This window comes from Pantherophis guttatus, chromosome 8 (assembly GCF_059756535.1).
Source record: "Pantherophis guttatus breed Tessera chromosome 8, ASM5975653v1, whole genome shotgun sequence".
Classification (NCBI taxonomy): Eukaryota; Metazoa; Chordata; class Lepidosauria; order Squamata; family Colubridae; genus Pantherophis; species Pantherophis guttatus.
Genome location: NC_142070.1, coordinates 15913947 through 15941898, shown reverse-complemented (window position 1 = coordinate 15941898; position 27952 = coordinate 15913947). Strand labels below are relative to the sequence as shown.

General features: G+C 36.5%; 1 protein-coding gene across 2 annotated transcripts in view; it reads right to left on the bottom strand.

Moving 5' to 3' along the window:
- Nucleotides 1-27952, bottom strand: part of CCSER1 (coiled-coil serine rich protein 1) — an 852922-nt gene that overhangs the window by 375564 nt on the left and 449406 nt on the right. For both annotated transcript variants that reach the window (XM_034440484.3, XM_060686954.2), the window contains exon 9: nucleotides 2932-3009. In XM_034440484.3, the coding sequence (XP_034296375.2) occupies nucleotides 2932-3009 (78 nt within the window). The remainder of the gene's footprint in view (nucleotides 1-2931; nucleotides 3010-27952) is intronic.

The window sequence follows — 27952 nt, the reverse complement described above, 5'->3', positions numbered from 1 at the left end:
GTGAAGTGAGAAATTCATAGCTGTAGATGTAGGAAAACAAATGGATATGAGAATATACCTCCCCCATCTGTTCCCTCATGAAAGCCTCAAAGTAAGATTTACCTCATGAGTACATGCATTTTCGCCGTCCAATGCAGTGAAACCCAATGGTTTCCCTATTCTCCACGTTTTAATAAATCAAGTGACCAAAAAGAAATAAAACCTAGATCTCTCTATTGAAGCAATCTCTGAATAAAAATAAAATAAAGTAAGGACAAGAAAGTTAAACTGACACTTCTAGTTGAAGAAATCAGCTTTGTTTTTCATGTTTATATATAACTACTGAATAAACACAGAGATTTGACTGATTAAAATCATTTTTTATGGTATTAGAACTTGGATAAACATGAAGCCCTTTCTCCATTTCCACCCCATTATTTCCCCCTCAGTTTTACTATGTTAAAATAGTTTCTTCATTTGAATTACTACCATTCTTTATCAGATCTTGTAGCCTAGATTATCATTATTATTTTTTTAGCCTGGGGTACAAATGAGCCTGGCTGGGAAATACTGAGATTACCAACATTTGCATCCACTTGGGGGGGGGGGAATGTACTAACGATACAGATTTTAGGAAAGTGATCAAACTTTTATATACAATATTGTATATTATAGTGAATATTTCAATATGTCTTTCAGTCTTGGAACACAAATATATTTTTTTAAAAAAGCTAACTTGTTTCTAAGCTTTAAATGTACATATCCTAAGTTATCCACATCTAGATTATTTAGAGATTTCCTTTCTCTGATGTCTAAGATACCCTTGAAGTCATCTCTTTCTTGCAGGAAGTAAAATGGAATATAATCAGTGGGGGGAAAAAACCTGTATGTTGATAAGAAACCAAAATGAGGTCTGAATTCAGGGTGAACAAAAACTGAGCAAATCAACCTTGCAAATTCATTCTTTAACGGAAGAATTTGTTCAAAGCTTTCTGAAAATAACAAAACTCCACTGTGTTTCATGTTAGTATATGAAACTTTAAAGCACATGCTAGCGAAATCTTCAATACATCATGATTTTAAACATCCATTGTTTTCAACCAGACAATAAAATCCTGTGGGCCAACATATCTTATATAAGCTGCTTAACGGGCAACCTTTTCCAAATGAATCAAACTAGTTCTAAGCCACGGCATCTCTTAAAATACATCTGGCACATTTTGAAAAAAGAAGAAAAAGAAATTGTACCAATTTTGAATAACAGAAAAAGTCATAGGAATAATGACTTAAATAGTACCCGTTTGGCGATTTGAAACTTCTGTATCAATTTGGTTAATCAGAGAACCTAACATGCAGCTGAAAAATATCTACAAAAGAGGATATTTTATTTAAATTAATGGATGATTTAGGAAAACGTGAGGAAAGCTACACATTGAATCCACAGAATACGTAAAATGGATAATCAATGTAAAATAATTATCTTAAACTGATGAGGGGAAAAAGTCAACTACTATCTCAGTAATGGCGCCTCCTATAAGTTTCATTTTCAATTAGACCCATTACATTCTTCCTGAAGTAATCTTGTTTTGCTTCTGATTGATTTATTTCTTTTTGTCGAACTGCAGCTTGATTATTTATTATTGTTATTGTGTTTTGCTGTAAAATAGATAGTTCCCTTGCCGGTCATAATTTATTGCTCTTTCTGATGCCTTACTGTACTGTGTTCAGTTTTTAATATTGTTTTTTAGAACTTTTATACAGATATAATGCAGGGATATAACACATGTATAATAGGTATATACATATAATTTTCTCAAAATTATATTTTTATAGACCTTTATCATTGGTGGCTACTGGTAAGATAGAAAAAATGATCCAAGCTTGAGCAATCAAATCCATGATGCAGCCCCCAAATAAGTGCTGAGGTAAAAATTGGTAAATGCTAGAGTTAAGGTGGTACATTTCCCCATGTGACTACATCAGTGTTAACAGTGGACAGAGTGCTAAGATAGACTCTCCTTGTGTCTTAATGAAAAGGTGATCCTTTAAATTTAATGAACATTATACACAAAAAATCCCCATTAAAAACAAACAAACAAAAAAACCCCACCAATCCACACACAGCTATTCCATGCAGTTCATTCCAAATGTGAAAAAGAGAAATTCAGTACAAGTAAATAGAAGACAGCAATCCACATCAAAGGACAGAGCTAACATCAAAGGTCAGACATTTACTTTAGACTGAGGATACCAAAAAGCAAAAAGTAACAACAAGATGCTCTTTAAGTAAACAATAATTCTGTTTTAGGTTTTCTCTCCAAACCCTGATTACCAAATACTCTTTGAAGGCAGGTTTTAAAGCAAGGAGAAACCAAAAAACTCTCTTAACTGTTCCATCAACATGAGCATTTTCTTAATAGCCACAAGTTCATACTCTCACCAGGGAAAACCAACTAATTTTCGGTTAAATTACCAACAACATTCCCCACTGAGACCCAATGATTAAAATATGAATCTAAAACTCTTGACAAATTTCCTTTGTAAAACAAGACTGAGAAAAGAAAATGATTTGAACTTCTGATGATTACAAGCATATAATAGATTCATCCGGTTATTGACAAGCAAGTCAATGCACATGTATATAGAAAGATTTCAAATTCTGCTGGTAAATTTTCTCATATTCGCCTCAGAGGAAATTTAGAGAATGGAAGAAGACGGTTAATAAAACACGTAATTACGGAAGCATAGTGCACCAGCAGACAGACAGGGGTTTTTTTTCAGTTGCAGAAGGTATTTAGGAATCATTTAAGAGCAAAAGATGAACGAGGTGGCCCACTTTTACAATAATGCACAAGCCCAGAAGTGGCAAGAAAAAAAAAAGAGGCGGGTAGAGATTTAAATATTAATTCAGGAGATAAATGAGAAAAATCCCTGTAAAGTGCAGTTACTTACATCGTGGCCTACAACTTCAGTCTGTGTGGATTTATCTACTTGAGAGACAAGCACACTCTGTAAATGCCGAGCTTTTTCCTGTGGAGAAAAATAAGATATATATTCCTGGTCAGTCGTGCCAAATTGATTTTCTTCACATTCTCAAAGTAACCTAACCCCCTCCTTTATCCCAAAGGGAAAATATCCCGCGTAGCAACAACTACGAGGAAAGAAGTGAGTATTTTTAAGAGAAAATGTGCTCTACTGATATTATTTTGCTACTGCAAAGTAGTTTTACGTAGATGGTAAGGTCATAAATCATAAATTGTCAACATTAAGAGGAAGTCACCATAGAGTGTCACAAAGGACCATTTTCTAGAAAAATAATGTAAGAGTTAAAAATACTTTGTAAACATCCACATGATATTCTTTGCAGATGCTAATAGAGTTTTACACACACCAAACTATCTATGGACCCTTTGTTCCATTTGTTTACCCAAGGGAAAACAAAACTGAATTAAAATTTTGAAAGACAATTGATTGTGAATTAAACATCAGGAAAAAAGATCTCCAAAAAAATGACCTACATACCATCACTTACAATGCATACTTTCTTCTATTTCAGCTTTAAATGTTTTTTTTTCCTTAAACTTAATTATAAAATTCATTAAGCACCTAAGTTTTACTGACACATTACTGAGAGATATATGAATTATTTTGTTTTTAGTTATTTGCATACGCCCATTTATAAATCTCTTGCATTCTGCCTCTATGTTAATTTACTAATTTATGTTTTACTCCATAAAATTTGCATTCTACTACAGATTTAATTATACATTTGAATGATCATCATAATAACATTTCTAAATGGACTTCCAGGAAAGAAATGGCTGAGAGGATAGCCAACAAATGCAGCAGAATGAACAGCTGGTGAGTAGACTGGCTCTTCATATTCCTCTCCAGACAGGGAGAAGACCCACAAGTGCTCCCTGTGAGGAGACTGCAAGACAATGATCTCTAGTGGTTTTAGAGTTCTGGGAGAAGAGGGAATAGCTACCTTGCTAAAACTACAAGTTTATGAACAATGGACTTTCAATAGACTTCCTTTTCTAATCACTGACAGGAAGTGTTTGTTATCTGCTTTCCAGTTATTAGGAATCTTTGGATCAACAAGTTATATAAGACTGGGTGATTTTCCTTCCATTGAAGTGCAATCCAAGTTTTTTAGATCAATTTTACAAGGACTTTTCTGTATTCTGAACATGGTGCTTTTCCATGAAGCTGCTCTATTTAAAATAGAAACTTCTAACTGTATTTTCTTTTTCTCAAATTGGCTTAAGTTCTCCTTTTTTTTTTTCTTTTCTTCATCTGGCTTGGTCCCTTTAATTATGACCGATAGCCTTCAGCCTCCCTAGTGCCAGCCAATATATGCCAAACTGCTACTTTTGGCTTTTCATGAGTAGCAATCATCCTGATGTGTTATGAACGCACATTAGCGGGTCTCAACCAGTGAGTCATTGATTTAGAATTGCAAGTAGATTTATCAGTTCTACCCAGAAGCATCTTTCTGAGCCACTCTGCACACTGCCTTCAATCAGCCAGATATCTCAGTTACATAACAATTCCAAAAGTTGAAAGGGTTTTATCCTTGGCCAGATTCAATGCCCTCTCACCAGTCGTCACTTTAGGGAGTTCACTCTGATCTGTTTTGTCTGAAGTTGTTATTAACAGATCAATCCGACTTTACTTCTTTCACTACAGCTAAGTAGTGTTCTACTTTCTACTGCGCGCATATATAATGTATATATATATATATATATATATTATATTATATAATATATTATATATTATATACACACACACACCACACACACAATATTTCAAAAGACATTTCCTTTCAAAACACATATATATCTTTTTTTTTCTGAGAAAATTATATGAATATGTTGAACATCAAAACTGGCTAACTACTGATCCATGTATCAGAGTATTCTTGCTATGACTGAATCCCTCAAGCATCCTTAATATTATATGATCATTTGGAACTACTTATAGGAAATGTAATTTGACCAACATTATTCATCCCTGGTTAATTATTTGGCATTAATTTGCAATTACCACAAAGTTCCATTAAACACACACAGGGCATAGATCCAGCAGCTGTATTCACACATGCTCGAGAAGAGGTATTTGTTCTTTTGGGCTAAGTCTCACTAAGATAGCTTTATCCACTAAGGTGAATCATGAAACAATGACTCACATGTCATTCTCAATATGGCCAGAAAAGCAATAGTACAATACATGTGACCATTTCTAATGAATTTTGTGTATCACAGTGAAAGCAGATGTTTGCAATTCCAAAAGTCACAGTTGCATAATGAGCTCGATTCCATCTTGTTTTCCATCCTTACGAGTTAGCACCATCACAAATCCTTCCTATTCTTCTTCTCTCTCTCTCTCTCCCTCGCTCCCCCTTCCTTCCCCCCCTCTGTCTTTTGAACTACTGCTCCTCTTCCTGGCTATTGCATGCAGATTGCCAATTCCTTCCTGTTTAAAATGCTCTTTGTGAATACTGTGCCCCTGTATGACTTAGCAGCTGCCATATTAGTAAGTTAGATGCCAGACTCAATGACACCATGAGGATTATAAGCGGCCATATTAAAACCAATACGATTTGCTGGCTTCCTGTTCTGAGTCATAGAGCACCACCAACTTTATGAAGGCAAGGTGCACTAGTGAGAGAATACAGAAACATTATGAGCAACTCACTCACATTTGTGAGTGCCGGCCTTTCTCATTTATCAGCTGGAAGACTCAAATCCATGAAACCCTCCACTGGCACTTGCACAACATCTGCCCAACAACTTTAACATTAATTTCCAGTGGAAAGCCATTGGGTTGCTGAACATCAAGATATAAAAGTAAAGATTCCCCTCACACATATGTGCTAGTTGTTCCCGACTCTAGGGAGCGGTGCTCATCTCCGTTTCAAAGCCGAAGAGGCAGCACTGTCTGAAGACCTCTCTGTGGCCATGTGGCTGGCATGACTCAACGCCCAATGTGCACCTTCCCACCAAAGGTGGTCCCTATTTTTCTTTTTGCATTTTTTACGTGCTTTCAAACTGCTAGGTTGGCACAAGCCAGGACAAGTAACGGGAACTCACTCTGTTACGCAGCACTAGGGATTTGAACATAGGAAGACATATAAATGACTCCACAAAAAAGGTGTCAGGCTTTGAACTACCACATCTTTTTACCAAGCCCTGCATTGTTTTACACTGTGCTTTTTGGTACTTAGTAATCATCCTAAATAAACTGTCAGGTACAAAAGATCAGATCCACACATGAACGGCTAATTTAAACACTTGCCCAGAGTCACCTTGTAGAGGAGAAGCGTGACACAAAAATCAATTAATTAATTATACAATAAACTGATGTATTGCTACTCATGCTTATGCAGAGGAATCTTCTCAAGTAACAGCACCGGCCAGGAGTTAGATAAAGGTCAACATAATTCAAGAGGTTGGACTTAGTTAAGAGCCATGGTGGTACAGTGGTTATAATGTAGTATTGCAGGCTATCTCTGCCCACAACCAGGAGTTCAATCCTGACAGGCTCAAGGTTGACTCAGCCTTCCATCCTTCCAAGGTCAATAAAATGAGCACCCAGAATGTTGGGGACAATATGTTGACATTATAAACCATTCAGAGAATGCTGTAGAGCAGTATATGGAGCTGTAAAGCATTATGGAACTGTAAAGCATTATGGAGCAGTATATAAGTCTAAGTGTTATTGCTACTTCACTTGTGGCTATGTAGAGATTCTAGGCTAATCCTTCTTTTAATTCAGACCCCAGGTTCTGCCACTCTTTCTCTTACATGATGAGAGGGGATGTAGAAATCTGGCCAGAACTTTGCCAAGGTACTGTTTCCCTTAAGTGAAAATTGATATAACACCAAGACTAAACCCCAACATTGCAAAGAACTGTCACTCTTCCTAACAAAGTTATTACCATTAACCATCAAATTTTCCATCTGAACTTTGGAGCACTCATTAATGAGGACATGAAAGGAATCCCCAATTGGTGTTCCCTGGGCAATAGTGATGTCACCGGTTGATTATTTAACCCTAGAAGCACCTTGGTGTTTCCAGCAAGACAACAACAACAATTTCTTTCCAATATTTGTCAGCTCCATGTCTTGATTTTCTAACTTCCAAGTGGGAGTTGAGCTCTGTAGCACATTTTTCAACACCCAGCTATAGCTATAAAATGCAATACAACTCTTGATATCAGAATGATAGTTAATCTGGCATGAAATTTAAATTGTCTATTCTTACCATATGGAAACATATTTTTTTCTTTTGGGAACAGATTTAGTCTGACTTTTCAGTTATCTATGTGGTTTCACATGTTCAGCAGAGCCCTTACCATCACAAGAGTAGCCTCTACCGTGAGAAAGTACTGCTCCTTTCAATTAGATCTGGTCTGTCACTCCCATCCTCTGTCTTCCCTGAGTCTTCCTACTCCCTGGTTGACCAGGGAGCGGCCAGGGCTCAGGACCCTGGACAGCACCACGGAGTCCAGGGAGTTGGTGATTTGTTTTAAAGGAGATTCGGGTTAATGTCAGGGTTCCAAGTAACACCCACAACGAAAGAAGACTCTGAGGCTTGGATTTCCTCAAAGTTACATCTTATGAGAGATGTCATATTGGCACATCTGGGGAAACACGAATCTGAAAGCTTCCAGAGTTTCCCCCCCAAAGGAAAGTTCAAGTCCCTGCCCAATACCCACAAGTCCATCACATGGTCCAATTACAGCACGGTCCCAACTGGACAGGCCACCCAATTCCAGCCTCCCAGGTGCAGGGCAAGATGGCCTTGACTTTCTGAGAAAGGAATGTCATTATGACTACCTATCACCCATACTCCATACAATCCCCCCTCCCAGTTTCCCACACTAGGAAACATGGCAGGCCTGAAAGGCACAATAACAGAAATGACTTCCAGGCCTGACAGGGCCATTCTATGGACCCTGAGCCACATTTGCCAATTTGGCTGTCCCTGCCCAGCGCACATGGATTGTTTTTATTTTGAAGGTGACTGCTATTCCTTTTTTTATTTTACGTGCATGCGTGTGTGCCTACGCACCTTCACAGCCCTATTGGGTCAGCCCTGCACAACAGTCCCTGTTCCTCATGTGGGAAAATGAATTGCCCAGCTCTTCTTTGGAGGGATATTAGTATTGTTATTGTTATTATACGGAAAATACAATTTTTTAATTTATCTATAAAATTTATTAGCCACCCATCTTGCCACATGATAAATATTCATTGAAAGAAGCTGATTAGACAAAATGCTGTTAAAACTGATAAATCATGACCTGTAATTTAAATATTCTTAAAGTTTGGTTCCTCTTTATTTGCATCGGATAACAGAATGTAATTATATAACCACTTAATGTCTGCCTGATCTAAATGCAGTTAATGTATTACAAAATTATACTTGAGGCTTTTGCAGTTGTTAATGATAGAGGTTACAAATATTGTTAGAACCATAAGATACACAGTGAAATAAATATATATCATAGCTACAGAGCTGACACATTCATTCCCAAAAGAACACAGGGGAAAAAAAGAAGCACACCATTATTTTGAAACCATTTTAATTGAAACCAACAGCACTAATTAGGAGTTAAGTAGAATTATAGATCACAGATTATAGAATTCAGCCATTAGTTGCAGAGACATGTCCAAGTAACTTAGCGTGAGGCATATTTGATTAGCACAATCAGTTTCACAGCAAGTTTCCTGCCTAAGACTGCCCAGCAGCATATCATTAACAATGGCTTCGTGTAAAACTAAAAGTGATGGCAAATCTTTTAATAAAGGCCTTCTATAAAAACCATAGATATTAAATGAATGCTATGAACCAATATCCACCATCCACCCCATATTTCAGTCCATTTCTTATATAAAGATTAGGAACTTGGTGAAATCAATAACTTTAAGTGAAATGTTAGGTCACCTATTTGCACTGGAAGGGATTAAAATCAGAGGTGGTATTTAGCAGGTTCTGAACAGTTCTGGAAAACCGGTAGCGGAAATTTTGACTCTGACTGGCCCCACCCCCATCTATTCTCTGCCTCCTGAGTCCCAGCTGATTGGGAGGAAATGAGGATTTTGCAGTAACCTTCCCCTGGAGTGGGGAGGGAATGGAAATTTTACAGTATCTTTCCCCTGGAGCGGGGTGGGAATGGAGATTTTACGATATTTTTCCTCTGCCATGTCCAGCAAGCCAAACCCACCAAGCCACACCATGCACACCAAGCCATGCCCACACAACCGGTAGTAAAAGAAAAAGAATCCCGCCACTGATTAAAATGAATGAAAGACATTAAATGGCACATCCTTGAAAAGAGGGTTTTATTGTACAATAATAATGAATTCTGCAGTAGCTGAAAAGTGTGTCTGAATAATCATTTACTGAGTTTACCTCCAGATTTTCCCTGTGATGATTCCCTCAGGGTTAAGATCTTAAAGATTCAAAGTTGCATCTGAGCTAACAGGTAACCAAGGGCTCTAAAATTATACTAGGCAGTAGGGGGGGGGGGAAATCCACAAGAAGATAGTGACAAATCACTTCCTTACTTTTGCCAGGAAAATATAACCAGGATTCAAACCCAGCTCGAAACAATCATTACTTTATAGGCAGCTTAAATTCTTGCTCCAGAAGAGCAAACCACCAAGAAATTCAAAGCAAACATTTGGACAGATTAAAAATAAATAAATAAATCATATTGATACCTGACTTAGCATGACCAATATTCGAGAACTACAAATAAGTTGCAGTCCTGAGTGGCATCCAACACAGGGATAACATCGAGATCACAAGAAGTGTTATACTTCACTAGTGAGTCCACACTTGGAATACTGAGTTCAGTTCTGGGCACCACAATACAAAAATGGGTACTGAGACCCTAGAAAGTATGCAGAAAAGAGCGACAAAGAGGATAATGAGTCTAGAGGCTAATTTGTATGAAGAATGCTTGAGGAAGCTAGGTATGTCTCAAAGAGAAGGGGGGATATGATAACTGTCTTCCAGTACTTGACCGGCTGTCACAGAGAAGAGAGGATTGGGGTATTCTCCAAAGCACCAGAGGACAGGACAAGAAGTAACGGGTGGAGGTTTGTTAAAGTGAGATCCAACCTAGAAGGAAGGAGAAATTTTCTGACAGTGAGAGCAATTAATCAATGGAATAGCTTGCCTCCTAGAGCAGGGGTCTCCAACCTTGGCAACTTTAAGACTTGTGGACTTTAATTCCCAGAATTCCTCAGCCAGCTTTGCTGGGAGTTGAAGTCCACAAGTCTTAAAGTTGCCAAGGTTGGAGACCCCTGTCCTAGAGTGTTGAAAACCTAGAGGTTTTCAAAAATATTCTGGACAACCATTTGACCAGGATGGCCAAAGGTCTTCTGCCTTAAGCAGGGGGTTGGACTATAAGACCTCTAAAGTCCCTTCCAGCTCTACGATTCTATGTTATAGTTATACATAATACAAATGAGAAAAAAAGCCTTGTTTAAAGGGATCCTCCACTAACCTTTTTTGAGCTGAACTGATGGACCCTTTGAGATTTTCCCTACATATTCTCCTTAATTGGAGTGTTTCTGTGAGTAGGAAGGTGGCAAGGCCAAAACTAATAATTTTCAAACATATGCATAGTTTTTGTTTACATTTTCATCTGTTTAAAAACATTGGCAGATGTTGGGTGTCCCAAAGGGAACAACGATCATTCCAAGGACCTTTTGCTCTGTTACATATTTTGATTTGTTTTTTAAGGTTTAACTTGTTGCTTAAATCTCTTACAGAACCTCCTAAAGACATCATCCAAAATCAAGGGGACTACAGACTTCCTTCCTTTTAAGAAAATCATGAATACATTATTCCGCGGTACAGATTACAGAATTTGACAGCCTACACAGTCTTTGACTTGCAACAGTTCATTTAGTGACCAATCGAAGTTACAATGGCACTTTAAAAAGTGATTTAGGACCATTTTTCACATTTATGACCGTTGCAGCATCTCCATACTAACATGGTTTACATTTGGATGCTTGATAACCGATTCACATATATGATGGTTGCAGTATCCCAGAGCAAAGTCAATGAATGGGGAAACCAGATTCACTTAACAACCGTGTGACTAATTTAACAACAACAGTGATTCATTTAACAAATGTGGCTAGAAAAGTTTTTAAATGGGGCAAAATTCACCTAACAAATTTCTCACTGAACAACATTAATTTTGGGTGCAATTGTCATCATAAGTTTAGGACTACCTGTATTCTAGACATCGTCAACAAAACTAAACTCTCACACTTCTTTAAATCTCCTTACATGGTTTATACTTTGGTTTTCTTAAACTTCTTTTCTTCTCAATAGTTAAAAAAGGGGAAGAAAGAAAAAGGTAGTAGAGAGGGAATTAAAGCATTAACATGTTGATTTAAGGGAATGGTATTAGTAGTAGAAATTGTATGTAAGAAACAAATTGGAATAAATATATAGATTATTGTAAAAGATAATACTTAATTGAAATTAAGACATAAAATTGGAATGTTAGTAAATGATGTAAGTAAAGATGAAATGAAATCTATGTAAGGAGTTAAAAAAAGAAATATATTTTATAATGTAAAACAGATCAGTAGATGCAATGTGAAAGATAGAAAGGTTTGTATTTTGTTGTCTGGGGATTTATGGATTGGAGAGAAATACCTGCTGAGGGTAAAAAAATGTGTGCCAAAGATTTAAAAAACAAAGGAATTAATTTAAATTAAGAAAGAAAATTGAAATGTTAGTAAATGACGTAAGTAAATTATGTAAGTAAAGATGAAATGAAATATATATAAGAATTTAAAAAAGGAGTATATTGTTTAATGTAAAATAGATCAGCAGATACAGAATGGTTTATATGTAAAAATAACTGAAAGTAATCGAAACATTAGGAAAAGAGAACAATAATTATTGAAGTGGGAATAAGAAATTAGGAATTAAAGAAAATAAGAGGTGGAAGGTTAATTAAGTTGAAAGATTTTAAGGTAAAAATGGAATAAGGTGAAATACATTCTTAAGAATTAAAAAACATGATGGGAATCTTGAGGAATATATTCAATAAATGGAGAGAAAATTGGGGATGCCTGGACACCATAGGAAAAAAAAACACTGAATTGAAAATGAATACAGCAATAGAGAAAGATGGAAGAAGGAGGAGGGAGATCGAAGGAAGGGAGAAGGAGAGAGGAATAGAAGAAAGGGAAGAAGAGAGGAAGAAAGGAAGGGGAAATAAGAGTAGGACAGAAGGTTAGATGTGGGGAAGAAAGGAGGAGAGGGAGAAAGGAAGGGGAAGTAGAGAAGGAATAGGAGAGGAAGGAAGAAGAAGGGAAGAAGGATAAAAGAAGGGAGGGAGAGTAAGAGTAAGAGAAGAAAGACTGTTGTAAAACAAAAAAGATGAAATGGAAGAAAGGCATCCCCGAACATGTTTAAATATATTAGGATAAAGAATGAATTATTAAAAATTAAAAGAGAATATATATGATTAAAAATGGAGAAAATAGAATTTGAGGACGAAAGAAGATACTGTTTATAGAAACAAGAATAGAAATATTAAGATTTTATTAAAAAATATGGAAAAAGAACACTGGCAAAAATTGTAACTAAGTAAAATATATGTGGATATGACAAGTTGTATATGATATGATATGATATGATATGATATGATATGATATGATATGATATGGCCAATACTCTGTTTCATAAAATATGTGGGTGTGTGTTGGGGAGGGGAAAAACTAATAAAACTTGATTTAAAAAAATCTTCTTACATGGTTTACACTTTGATTTTCTTAAACTTCTTTTCTTCTCAATAGTTACATCCAAACTTAGCATGTTCTTTATCTTCTTCCTTTCCAATAACACATATTGTGATTGGGAAAAGAAGCAGATTTTTTTGGCTCACATCAGAAAACTAGTACACAAATGCCACAAGTGGTGCTTAACTTGTAGAAATATCTGTCTCTGTCTCTGTCTCTCTCCCTCCCTCTCTCTCCTCTTGCTTTATAGTCAGTAACAGGAGCTGATGGTCTTCTCTAACTAGCAGACCTATCAAGGATATCAAAAAGGTTTCTTGATGAAATATCTCGCTATAGAAGGAGAACCATCACACTAGTATACTTTAAAGTTTGATCATTTAGGTCAAGTTGAATTACTCACATAGTAAGAAATGCTATCTGGAATTGTACTTCTGACCTTTGTTTAGCCTCTACATAATAACTAAACAATGAACCTAATAAAAGGACCAACATCAAATAAATGCATTGACCGTTTCAGAATTGGACTGGGATTTATTTTTCTAGAACTGCAGGTAGGCTTCATTTTTGTCCTTTGATACCCTTATGGACATGGTGAGAATATTGTATATGAACTATGAACACCTTCATAGTTACGAGACATGATTCCCTCTTTGACCCCCTGTGTCCACTATTGTGAAACATGTTTTTAAGGGAAGTGACAAGAAGAGTACAATAATATTCCTAGGGACATGAGGTAGTCTCATCTTTAAAATGAACAGTAAATTATAATGACTATATTTTTCTACTGCCCTGAATGTCCTAGAGAAAATGAAGGACCTGGAATTAATGAACAATCCAACTGTAACAGGTAATATAAACCCATAGTTCATTTAACAGTAGGAAAGGCAGTAAGAACTTGGTGAAATTAATCACTTGAAGTTTAAATTTCAGGTCACCTGGAAGAAACTAACAGGATTAAGAGGCAGAGTATAGACATACTGGACTCAAGAGGTCCAACCTTCAGAAGAGTAAATCACAACAATTTCAAGTTATAGGAGTTTAGCCGATTCATTAATGTGAGAAGAGACATTAGCTTTCATCCAGTCCTTGGACTCGATTTCAATATGTCAACTGATGGGAACCGGAGGACAAAGTCATCAGAAATGGAGACAGAGAGATAGTATCAGCCCTTAACATGCTGCCCAAAAGCAGTCTTGAAGCAGATTTAGCAAGAAACTCTTCTCATATTTGAGCAACTTTCAAGGAGGCAAATGAGTATTCAAGGAGGCAAATTAATTCCAGTAATGGCTTCCATTAACTTTGAATGACTTCCATTTGCAGGAACCATATGTTGCAATGCTTTGGGGATCTGTGCATTTGATGAAAGAGCTTTGAGTTTCTCTAGCTGGGGAAAAAGCAAAAACCTTTGGAGCATTGTCAGCAGAGTAGACTATATCATGACAACAGTTGGACTACCAATCGCAGCCTGAACAAGTCAATCTGTGGGGCTCTTAGGAGCTGGCAGGATGTTTGCATTTTGTGTGAAATATGAGAGTGCGCCATTTGTTCAATACCATGAAAGATATATACAAGCTGCAACAGCACCTGAATCCATAAAATTTAGAAAGATGTATGGTGAGGAGCTGAAGGACTGAGCCATTATCAGCAAACAGAAAACATGAAAATATGGATTTCAAGTATAACATACATGAAACAGGTTCTGTGGGATCAGAACAGATTTTGTGGGATGGAGCAAAAGCTTTGATTGTTTACCCATTTGTCTATATATTTTTAAAACAGTGATAACAGAGAATGAAAAGTTACCATATTTTCTGCCACTGTAATGAGGCATCTTTCAGTGATAGCCCAATTTTTCTAGGGGATGGTGTCAGAGATAGGTAGAAAACAGCCAATATTTTCTTCACATTCTTCTTTGGAAACTTAGATTTTTCTCCCTAATGTTCTTTCCCAAGTCTTAATATTCAGTGTTGAAGAAAGATTGAAATATTATTGAATAGAATCTTCAGGGGTTAATAAAACCAGTAGCTAATATATTTTACCAAATTAAAAAAATAATATGTGAAGTAAGTCTATGCCTAGAAGTACAAGGATCACCCACAAAGAGCATTTTAAATATTATTCCCTTATACTTCATAAAAGTCATCTATGATCAGTAATCTTGTTTAATTTTTAAGAACTTAAATATTCCCTAATGAATCTATTAATGTCTTGTTCCATGATTCTCTACTCCTTTTCATTCTTTTTAAAGTGACAGTTCTCTTGTGTTGATAACTAAAGAGTTCTGCAAAAATTTTCCCCTCGGTTTAAAAATATTGGTTAAAAATACTGAAAAATGGATTGATATTTCCAGTTCTAAAGGTTTCCTGGAGGAATAGCCTTTAGAGGTTCCCCCCCCCCTTTATTATACATTCTATAGTAGATGAAGAAATGCACAATTTTCTTCTCTTGGGCTTAATTATCACAAACCTTAGAAATGTGAAGCTCATGGGGGCTTCACCCTACAAACAATCTACACTTCTAACAACTATGAAGATTTTAATACAATTCCACTTTAGTACAGTTCCATTAGAAATCTTTCTTATAACTCCTATTTCTCAAACATTTAAACTATTTGTCATACATTGAGACGGGGGCATTTTTTCACATAAATTATCTCCTCCCATGGTCAGCAGAAATAATGGACTCATGAATTTCATTGGGCCAGTTCTAAATTTAGCTGAAATATCTATGAAAGGTAGAAAGAAAGAATACTGTCACTCCTTTTTATGACTTCTGTTTTCTTTCAGTTGAAAATAAATTACATCATAACTTTTCCCTGGCCAGTCCAAGAATGCCATCCTGTGACTATTTTCAAGTCTTCTTGTATTATAAAATAAACTAAGGTATAATACTAAGAAATGGCACTCTATCAATGGATTATTTAGAAGTCAGGATAATAGACTGTGATGAACTGCAGTGATAGTTGGCATAAAAGAATAAAGTTATACATTTTGATCTAACTTTAAAATTACATTTAAAATTAATGTAAGGGTAGCAAAATGCTTCTGCAAAAAGATTGCTTTAAGACCATCCTAAAAAGAAACTAAAAATGAAGCTAACTAAATAAAATAAAATAAAATAAATAAAATAAAAAATAAACTGAAAAAAATAAAGGGGTGCGGTGGCTCAGTGGCTAAGGTACTGAGCTTGTCGATCGAAAGGTTGGCAGTTCAGTGGTTCAAATCCCTAGTGCCGCATAATGGGGTGAGCTCCTGTTACTTGTCCCAGCTTCTGCCAACCTAGCAGTTCGAAAGCACGTAAAAAATGCAAGTAGAAAAATAGGGACCACCTTTGGTGGGAAGGAAACAGCGTTCTCTGCACCTTTGAAATGTGTCTTCTTTTGGCTATTGCTTTTTGGCTCTGTTGGATTTTCATACTGTTAATACAGGGAAGGAAGGGAGGGAGGGAGGCAGGCAGGCAGGAAGGAAGGGGGGAAGGAAGAGAGTGGGGAAGGAGTACTAGTTTGCCCATAATTTTTGTGGCATTAATACTTTAGATACAGTTTAAAACTTTCTATTTTCAGATAAAAGCGTCAGTTTACAAACAAGTGATTGCAAGTCCACATTGCTTACTACTATTAGATTTACTGTCTCCAGTAACAGAAATGAAGCATACAAAATTACAATAAAAATTCCTACTGTTACATTTTTATCATTAACATTTAAGCCAATTCTTTTATTGAAGGACTGGTAAAGTCAAAGAAGAAAGTAACATAAACTACAGCGGAAATCTCATTTACTAGGTATGTGAGGTTGAGGTCACTTGAACCATATTATTCTATTGTCCAATAAATCAAATTTTGTGAAATGCACCAATAAACAAACAAACAACACCCAAGATCAGAAGACATTGAGGCTAACCTAAAATCTTCCTCTTTTTCAAAGTGTCTGGCTTTGAAACTGTTGGAACATTTATACTATAAAGTATCCATTAAAGCAACCAGCTGTGATGATTAATTTAAGCTAAACATTTATGGTCTACAGCTATATAATATATTTGAGAATTTCTGATAGTATATGTTACAGTAGCACTGACAATTGAAATGAAATGCTTAGAAAACATAAACTTGTTGCTGTCTGAAAGATCCTGAGTTATTGGTAGTTATTATACACACCAAAGGAGAGACACGGTGGCTCAGTGGCTAAGACACTAAGCTTGTCAATTGAAAGATCGGCAGTTCAGTGGTTCAAATCCCTAGTGCCGCGTAATGGGGTGAGCTCCTGTTACTTGTCCCAGCTTCTGCCAACCTAGTAGTTCGAAACAATGTAACAAATGCAAGTAGAAAAATAAGGACCACCTTTGGCGGGAAGGTAACAGCGTTCCGTGCACCTTTGGGATTTAGTCATGCCTGCCACATGACCACGGAGACGTCTTCGGACAGCACTGACTCTTCGGTTTTGAAACAGAGATGAACACTGCCCCCTAGAGTCAGGAACGACTAGTACATATGTGCAAGGGGAACCTTTACCTTTATACACACCAAAATTGTTTTATAAAGAAGGATCCATTTTAATTCTACTCCAATACATCTTTCCATTCTGTACATTATTTTTCTTTTTCTCTGATACGTCCCTTGCATTTGATGTAGTTAGACTGAATCTAAATTCATATTTTGTATAAAACTTAACTCTTTCACTCTCTTATAAAATATTGTCTTTGAATACAGTGTACTTCATAAAACAGCAGCCTACTACTTCTGAGAATTAATGAAATTGTAGTCCCGTGATAAATCAATACAATGAAAGATGAAAAAAATTCTAATCGAGAAAAAAATGTATGATTTTCTGATTTCTTCCCTTTGTATTATTGCCATTTCTGAAAACCCAAGAATACAAAATATGTGAGCATATAACAATACATTACATGGTTTGGGAAATGAAAATACAAAAACATTTCATTGACCGCACGTGAAATGTAAACATAAGCAGGAAGACACAATCTGGATGGAATAAGATGAAATAGAGTGGTTCGAGGTTTGAAAATTAATGAGACAAGGCTGTATGCTCTATTCTTATTTACTCAACACACATACATACGGGGGAGAGAGAAAGAGAGAATGAGAGAGAGAGAGAGAGATTGAGGGAAGCTGATTTGGAGAAAAAGATGATAATAGTTTACAGTTGAAGAATCTATGCTAATAACACTACACCGATGGCTAAAAATGCAAATGTTCTGAAAGCTTTATTAATGAAAACCAAATAGCAAGCACACTGAAAAATTGGGGCTAAGATACACAAAAGATACACAGAATGAAAGTAAGTTCTACAGAAGATGAAACAAATGACAACAGGTATAACAGAGTGGTGGGATTCAAAAAAAAAATTACTACCAGTTCTGTGGGTGTGGCTTGGTGGGCATGGCAGGGGAAGGATACTGTAAAATCTCCATTCCCACCCCACTTCAGGGGAAGGTTACTGCAAAATCCCCATTTCCTCCCGATCACCTGAGACTCGGGGGACAGAGAATAGATGGGGCGGGGCCAGTCAGAGGTGGTATTTACTGGTTCTCTGAACTACTCAAAATTTACGCTATTGGTTCTCCAGAACTGGTCAAAACCTGCTGAATAACACCTCTAGGATAACAGCCAGCCTTAGAAATGGCAATGCAAGTACTGAAGTGATGAATAGTTTCTACATTTTAAGATTCACTATCAATAGGAAAGGAACCTTCATTCAAGGAATATACCATATAGACTAACACTTGTAATGAAGGCTTTGCAAAAGACATTTATATGCTATGAAGAAGCACTTACTATATACTGAAATACAAAGATTAAAATCTTTGCAGATGATGCTCTTTTTCTCACTTGAGGCACAAATAACTGATCAATTTAGTATATTTTGGACACATTATGCAAAGACCTAGTCCTCTGTAGAAGTTTGTGATACTGAGAAATGTAGAAGGAAAAAAAGAGAGAGGATGTGTCCATTACAGAAGCAATAGATACACCATTAGAAGATCTGAAGGACAAATTTGAGGGCATAGATATGCCAGGGAAAAGATATATGTATGGTTGCTAACAATCAACACTGACTTGATAGAACAAACATATTGACTAAAAGCATATTCTTTAATAAAGTATGTAAACATAAAATAGAAATATACAATATGAGCAATTTAGGGAAATTACAGATATCTATTACATGCTCTCTATGGGAAAAAATAATTCAAGAGCAACAATAGACTTAAGCTTGATTCCACTAAGTAGATGTTAAATCTGTTTTTGGGTACTTATGCAGCCATAAAAAGATTAAATTATCTAGTTAGTGACTTCAGGATTAACTATTTAAAAACTTTCTGTTTCTTCTGGACTTCTCATTTTACTAAACACTAGTTATAATCATAATCATAAGTTTATTTGTCAAACATATATAACAGGTAAAATATAAACATAATTTGAATACATGAAAAGAGTAAGTAAAAAGGAATATTAGGACAGGGACAGTAGGCACGCTGGTGCACTTATGCACGCCCCTTACAGACCTCTTAGGAATGGGGTGAGGTCAACAGTAGACAGTTTAAGGGTAAAGTTTTTGGGGTTTGGGGAAGAAACTACAGAGTCAGGTAGTGCATTCCAGGCATTGACCACTCTATTACTGAAGTCATATTTTTTGCAATCGAGTTTGGAGCAGTTTACCTTGAGTTTGTAGCTATTTTTTGCTCGTGTATTGTTGTGGTTGAAGCTGAAGTAGTCATTGACAAGAAGGACATTGTGGCAGATAATTTTATGTACTATGCTTAGGTCAGATTGAAGTTGGCGTAGTTCTAAATTGTCTAAACCCAAAATTTGGAGCCTTATGTTTGATAGTATCTCACCATCGTTTCCAGAACTTATAAAAATATATCAGCGTAATTATTTGCATGTACTTAGGTTCTACTGGTCAAGAGTATCTTTTCTAGAGATAAATGGCTTTTTTCATTTCAGTATCACTGAGAACCAATCAGTATTACTGTTTATATTGACTTAAACCAGTGGATGAACCTTCTCTTCTTCATTGTTTCCATCATGTCAGCAGATTGGAATTGATACAAAGAATGCATGTAGCATCAATGGTAAAATGAAAACCTCTGGACTCCTTTCTAAGTCAGAGTTTTTTGTTTGCTATTTCAAATTAAGAGCTCCTGTTACTAAATCAGAGAAACTGACTATGAATGAAAACCAAGTGATACATGAAGGGCTGCATGAATTTAACATTTTACTAGAGATTTATGTGGCCTTTCTGAAAAGCTCTGATAGTAACGTAACAGTTGATAGAAAAGTTACCGTTTTGATATCCTCTATTGCAGTAGTGAAATGCTACCGGTTCGCATCGGTTCGGGGGAATTGGTAGTGATAAAAACTACCAGTTCAGGCGAACCTGCAGTAAGAAAAGCTACCAGTTCCTCTGAACCGGTATTTCTGACAATCAGCTGTGCCACGTGATTTAAAATCGCTAGAAAGCAGGAAATCCTGCTTTCTAGTGAATCTAAATTGCGCGGCACAGCTGATTCCCCCCCCCTTGCTGTTCTATTTATATTCCCAAGCCTCCTTTTGGGGCTTGTGTTTGATGTGCACTGCGCATGCACACACATGCAATGCACATTTGGTGCACACTGCGCATGTGCGTGTGTTTGGCACTCATCGCACATGCGTGGCCAGTGAACCGGTGGCAAACCGGTTCAGATTTCACCACTGCTCTATCGGCAGGTAATGTTGGTACATCAGTAAATTTCAGAAGGATGAGAAAGTTATAGAGGAAAGTCGTACAATCTTAGAAACTAAATGGACATTTCCACCTGAGGTGGAATTGGAATAAGAACAAACACAATTGTGTACTGAGCTTTATATACTAAGTTCATTTAGCAATTCCTGGCAACCAATCATTTTCTACCTGGTTAATGAGCTGTTAACTTCAGAGACTGGTAGCCTCAAGCTAGGTGAGAATCTCAAGTCCAAAATAAGTTATCTGATAGTTGGCAATAATCATAAAAACTCTCACACTGTGAGGCTAGTCAAGGAACCACTGCTATTACGCTATGTATGTACTGTATAATAAATGATTTTAAGTGCCAGTGTTGCTGAAAATCTTTTTATCAATTCTCCCAGGATTCCTAGAATTGTTTTTTTTTTGGGGGGGGGGGATAAATCTTTTAACCGTTTCCTTCTTTATTTATCAGAGGAGACACATTATTTTTAAATGCTTAAATTCCATGAGTTAAATTTAAACTTGTGGAAATGGAGCTAATGCATAAGGATGAATTTCTACAAATATCACTTGTTCAAATTTATATGTTTTCACAGCATAATCACTCAGATCTGAATGATTGTTTTTCCTGTGGAATGAAATTCAAAGAAAAGTAACCAAATTATTTTGCTTTTCATATTTAATCAGTGTAATTGTCTTTCTTAATGGTAATTGCACACAGTACATCCTATAAGCTAGGTGTACCGCTAGACTGCATTACTTATCTAAAATTGCAGTTATATTGAAACCCAAATCACATATGATTGTTTCCAGGTGTGTTACAAGGTTCTTTTCCCCACCTTTTAGGTCTCACCCTTGAATAATTTCCCTCTCAAGCCATTTCTTAGTGAAACTTAGATAAAATTTGCGGTTCAAAGAAAGTGCTCAGTTCAAGGAAAGAAACATAACAGCAACATAATAGAAACATAGGATAAACAGACAGGTCACATTCTCAAATGTGTATGTCTCTCTCTCTCTGTGTGTGTGTGTGTATATTTTTTAAAAATCGAAAAATGAAATAGTCACTAGTTTAGAATTATTTTAAAAATAGAAAGTATGTTTGCTTTTTTTATGTAGGAATGCTATATAGGAGAAAAAAGATTTATCACTCTCATTAGGGTGCTTATTAAATCTTGTCTGTTCAGTTTATTATTATTTTTTTAAAAAAATAACTTCTGGAAGCAAAAGACAGAGCTCTTGTTAATTAAAGATAAGGTTAATTAGAAAGATACAGAACTTTCTATTTTGAAAATTCCTAATAAAATATATAAATAATGTTGAGGATGTATAAATATATAAAACTTTTGTCACAATTTAAAAGGTAAAAAATAAGTCATTTCTCAACCCATACTCTTTTAATATAATTCTTGACATTTAGTAAACTCTGTTAGTTTTATATATACAGTATGTATGTATACTGTACATACATGCCTAACATGCAGAGAGCCCAAGTTCAAATCCAAGTAAGCGTATGGCTAGCTGATGAGAGCTGAATAGCTTGAAATAGATCTATACTAGTCTCCCTTTATTTCTTTATCAGTGAAATATAAACTTGGTATAAAATGGTTTGTCATGAATGTGACTGCTTGAGGGCTCCTGGATTGGAGCTGAAAGGCGAAAGGGATGCAGAATGCTCCCTCCCACATGCTGGAGTAGACCAGGTGTCTCGATAGAAAAACACTTTGTGTGTGTGTGTGTGTGTGTGTGTGTGTGTGTGTGTGTATTGTTGCCCCATCTCTATCACGTTGCTGATGGAGGTGGCTGATGGAGTAGAGAACACTCCACTTCCTCCCTGTGCACACTCTGCTCCCTCCTTCTCCCTCCTGTTTAGCTTTATTTTAACTGAATGAATTTAAATTTATTTAAATTTAAATTTAAATTTAAATCTTTATTGTTTTAATTGCTTTATACGGCATTTTATTTAATCCCTGTAAGCTACCTAGAGTCACCTTTGGCGAGCCGGCGTCATATAAGTGAAATGAATGAATGAATGAATGAATGAATGAATGAATGAATGAATGAATCCATAGAATTGCCAGATAGTTTCTGCCACAGTTAGCTGCAAATCAGGACCATACGTTAAGTTGCACTTCAGAGGATTTATTGCTCATGCTTATACACAAGAATCTAGTCAACTAAGTTTCAATACTAAATTGGCATCAGATATGGGTCAATGGAATTCAAGAATTGTACTAGACTTGCAATCATTTGTGGCAACTTCACATAAGAACTCTAAGCTGATGACACACTTAACTCTGCCCCCAACTCTGCCTGCTGTTCTACCACAATTACTTCCTTGCAGTCTAGGCAGATAAAAGTCCAACCCATAATAAGACTGTAATAATTCTATTAAACAGTATTTTAAAAGAAGATTAAGGTTACCACACAAGTATTTCAGGGATATCCTTAGTTTCAAATGAGACACAATGAGACTTAAGAAATTGCACAAATGGCATCACCAAAGAAATGAAACACATTACTGGCCAACTACTGGTATCTAATATGTTCATGCTAATATTAAGCATTCTGTTTCAACCATGTTTATTGGGATGCGGTGGCTCAGTGGCTAAGATGCTGAGCTTGTCGATCGATAGGTCGTCAGTTCAGCGGTTCGAATCCCTAGTACTGCATAACGGGGTGAGCTCCCGTTACCTGTTCCAACCTTTGCCAACCTAGCAGTTCGAAAGCATGTAAAAAATACAAGTAGAAAAATAGGGACCACCTTTGGCGGGAAGGTAACAGAGTTCCATGCGCCTTTAGCATTTAGTCATGCCAGCCACATGACCACAGAGACATCTTTGAACAGTGCTGGCTCCTTGGCTACGAAACGGAGATGAGCACCACCCCCTAGAGTCAGGAACGACCAGCACATATGTGAGAGGGGAACCTTTGCCTTTACCTTTCAACCAATGTTACTTTTTAAAAATTATGAACATTAGTAAAATAACTACCACGTCCCCAAACAGCTAAATAAAATCATGAGACTTGAAGCTGGCATTCTGTTTTGCAGTATCCCAGCTTTTCTGATTAATTATTATTAAACTTAAAATAAATAAACCACTTAGATCAGGAAACGTGAAAGGACAGAGGGTATTACTAGTGGTCATGTTGCTCTCTAAGGAAAACTATATTAACTCTGGCTAAGTTAGCCTATTTGAGTTTTACATACAAAGCTATTCACTTTTATCAAGTTGAAGGTGCACAATCAAGCTTCTTCAAGTCCAACTTTCACTGCCATAGAACGATAGGAAAACCACTGCCTGCATGATTTTTATACTTTTAGTTTTAGACACATCACATCTAATATATCTTCCAATCTCTTCCAAACCTTCTAAGGATTCCATTGCTACTTCAGGAGATACTAGTTGATGGGTATTCTTCTCAATTCTTCTGCTAGTTCATTTACTGTTGAAGTCAATCCTAGAACTAGAGCTATCCATCACTTCAGAGTCTTCATTATTAATTCCTAACCTGTTGCCATTAGTTAGGTCTTCTTTCTATTTAATCTTTTCCCATTTTTCATTGTGCTTCTTAATATCAGACAGCCATGAGCAGCTAATATAAGCAGCAGAGTGGAGATTATTTATGTTCATTTTGTCCATGCTCTTTGCTTTCCAATCCAGCCTCCCACAATATATGTCCCGCATATAAGCTAAATTAGTAAGGATGAACTGGCTAACCCTCTTTGCCAATATGGAGCTGATGTGTTTCACCATGTTCTGTTTCCACTGTGGCTTCCTGCCTTGAGTATAGGCTACATACAAAGTCAATGAGATGTTCTAGAATTCGGATTTTCTGAAGGACACTCCACAGCTTGATAGAGTCAACACAATCAAAGATGTTTGATAATTATGAAACACATACTGAGTGCTTTTCAATCTTCATTAGCTTTCTCAATTATCCAGCATTTAATTTAAATTTAGTAATAATTTAATACATTTAATAAATAAATTCATCAGCAAATAATTCTCTTGAGCCTCAGACTTTTCTAAAATCAGCTTGAACATCTGGCACCTCCCTTTCCATGTATGGCTGTAATCTTTATTGGATATTTCTAAGCATTATTTTTCTGGCCTGAGAAAGTGAATGTATGGTATCATAGTTTACACACTCTATTAAGTTTACTTCCTTTGATAGTGGTATGTTAGCTGACCTGTGTCATTTTCCAGTTTTGCTGGTGTAGTTTGTGGTTCTTCTTCTGTTGTTTGACATACTTCCATAGTTACTTTGGTAGCTTTCAACTTGGAAATAACTCCAATGTAGATGTAACTTCATTTTCTAGTATTAGATTTTCTTGTAAACAGAGACACTCTTCTAAAATATTTTGGATACTTGCATCTCTACTGTATAGAACTTCAGTGTACCCTTTCAATCTTTTCTTGATCTTCTTTGAATCAATTATTATCTGTTTTTAAAAAAGAATTAACCTTTTAAAGCTCAATAACACTATTCAGGAAATGATCTAAATATCAAAAGGCTTTAATTTCCATGTATACACAACTGTGCTGTAATCAGTATAGTAAATGACTTAACAGTTTTATTTCTACACAATTTAACTGTAGGGAAACAGGAGGAGGAAGGGAGAGAACAAATGATGAGAAGAGTATTCTTAGTTCCTGGTAACTTTAAGTTCAGGTCATCAAACTTCACCCAATTGTGCAGGACTTGGGACCATTAAAGGTAAAAGTAAAGGTTCCCCTCGCACATATGTGATAGTAGTTCCCGACTCTAGGGGGCAGTGCTCATCTCTGTTTCAAAGCCGAAGAGCCAGCACTGTCCGAAGACGTCTTCGTGGTCATGTGGCCGGCATGACTAAATGCCAAAGGTGCATGGAATGCTGTTACCTTCCCACCAAAGGTGGTCCCTATTTTTCTACTTGCATTTTTTACGTGCTTTTGAACTGCCAGGTTGGCAGAAGCTGGGACAAGTAATGGGTGCTCACCTTGTTACGCGGCACTAGGGATTCGAACCGCTGAACTGCCGATCTTTTGATTGACAAGCTCAGTGTCTTAGCCACTGAGCCACCACATCTCTTAGGGCACTAGTGGGACCATTAGGGAGACTTGTAAGAAAACCAAGAACTTTAGATAAATAACACTTCTAAATAAATTTAAAGCAGGATTAAAAGAGTTTCAAGGATTTGAGAATTAGTGTTGTATACAGAAAGGATATTAAAATCCACATTTTTTTTTCTTTTCCCCCAATCCTATATAACATACTACTTGGCAACCTCTTTTGAACTGGTGGGTTTATTTCCACCTGTCTTGCACATACTTTTTTCCTCTCCCTCTTTCATCCACATCTACAGAAAGATCAGGGTGAAAGGTAATACAAAAAGCTTTAATTAAAAACAACTGCTGGACTGGATTTGTTCAGGTCATTTAACCAGCTACAAAGCAGAATTTTATTTTATCTGCTCTAGTGGTTCAGATTCTGACATGGACTGAACATTTCCAATTACTATGCTACACTATGGTTTTCTTATTAGTCTCTGCTTATAAAGACAGCTCAGTTTCTGTTGTCACTGTTGTTTTCGCTTGTAAAATCTGCTGTTGGAATAATCTCTTTAGCAAAGTGTTGAAATACCTGTTTTCAGGGACAGCAAATTACAAAGGAACTTGGAGAGGAACCAGAACCCAAGCTATAGACTTCCTTGCTTCCAAACATATACAAAGACAAATGATCTTCACTCACAATGCACTGACAGCCAGTATCATGGAAGAACTTGAAGAATGGAGGTGGATGGTGAAGGGGAAGACTGGGGAAAAAAACTGCAGAGCAGAGTGGATTGACTCAGCCGGAAAGATTAAAGCTGTACTATTGGAAATGAAACGCGAGTCAAAATGTGAGCGTTGACAAAATAACAAATTGTTTACAATATTAAAATGTAATATTTTGGAAGAAAAAAAAGGAAATAAATGTCCAATTACCAAAATCAATCTAGACATGTGTCTATTTCTTTTTGTGCACAAGAGCATGCACACACACACACACACAAATTTATCTGTCCATCTATTGTCTACCTGTCTTATATATTTCTATCTATCTATCTACCTATCTTTCTATCTATCATCTCTCTCTATATATATATATGTGTGTGTGTGTGTGTGTGTGTGTGTGTGTGTGTGTGTGTGTGTGTGTAAAGGTAAAGGTAAAGGTTCTCCTTGCACATATGTGTTAGTCGTTCCCGACTTTAGGGGGCGGTGCTCATCTCCTTTTCAAAGCTGAAGATCCACCGCTGTCCGAAGACATCTCTGTGGTCATGCGGCATGATTAAACGCCAAGGGCGCATGGAACGCTGTTACCATCCCACCAAAGGTGGTCCCTATTTTTCTACTTGCATTTTTTACATGCTTTCAAACTGCTAGGTTGGCAGAAGCTGGGACAAGTAACGGGAGCTCGCCCCATTATGCGGCACTAGGGATTCGAACCGCTGAACTGTCAAGCTTTCGATCGACAAGCATTTTAGCCACCGCATCCCTTCTCTCTCTCTCTCTCTCTCTCTCTCTCTATATATATATATATATATATATATATATATATATATATATATATATATATATATATATAGAGAGAGAGAGAGAGAGAGAGAGAGAGAGAGAGAGAGAGAGAGAGACGAGACAGAGATCAATACTTTTGAAAATGCTATATAAAACACTAGATGATGATTGTAATGATAATTCACACACACACACACACAAAACATGAATTGCTTAAAATATCATTGTAAGATAATATTCACACCACCTGAACTGATCCTGTGTGCGATAGGAGGAAGACTTAATCAGGAACCTATATATATAAGCTCTGGTTCTGCTTTTGGTCAGGGCTGCTCAATAACTTCGCAAAGCTTTGCAGGGAGCAGATGACTCATGTCTTAAACAAACAAGGTGCTGCGGATAATGAGGGGGAAAGATGCTGGCTAAGAAATAATGAGAAAAGAGAAGCTGGAGCCTCCAGGGGTTTAACAGTCAGAGAAAGATACCCACCCTAATGGATCCAGCAGTTAAACATAGTGGTGGGAAGCTTATACTTTCAGACTTGCAAGATTCTGTTACTATAGATTAATATATAATTAATTCATCTAGTTCTCTTTCCTGTCTGATTTTACTTGGGAGGGTTGACCCTGCCATTCTGGGAAATGAATCAGTAACTCAAAAGCTGTGATTTATAGCTGTGACGCTATAGAGCACTGCACACCAAGACAACTAGACACAAGGACAACTAGACACTCTGCTAAACAAATAATTCCCTCAACACTGTCAAACTATTCACTAAGGCTGCATTACTATTACTATTAGTCTTCTCATCATTCCTATCACTCATCTCCTCCCACTTATGACTGCATGACTGTAACTTTGCTGCTTGTATCCTTATGATTTATATTGATATTGATTGTTTCCTAGTATGATTTGATTG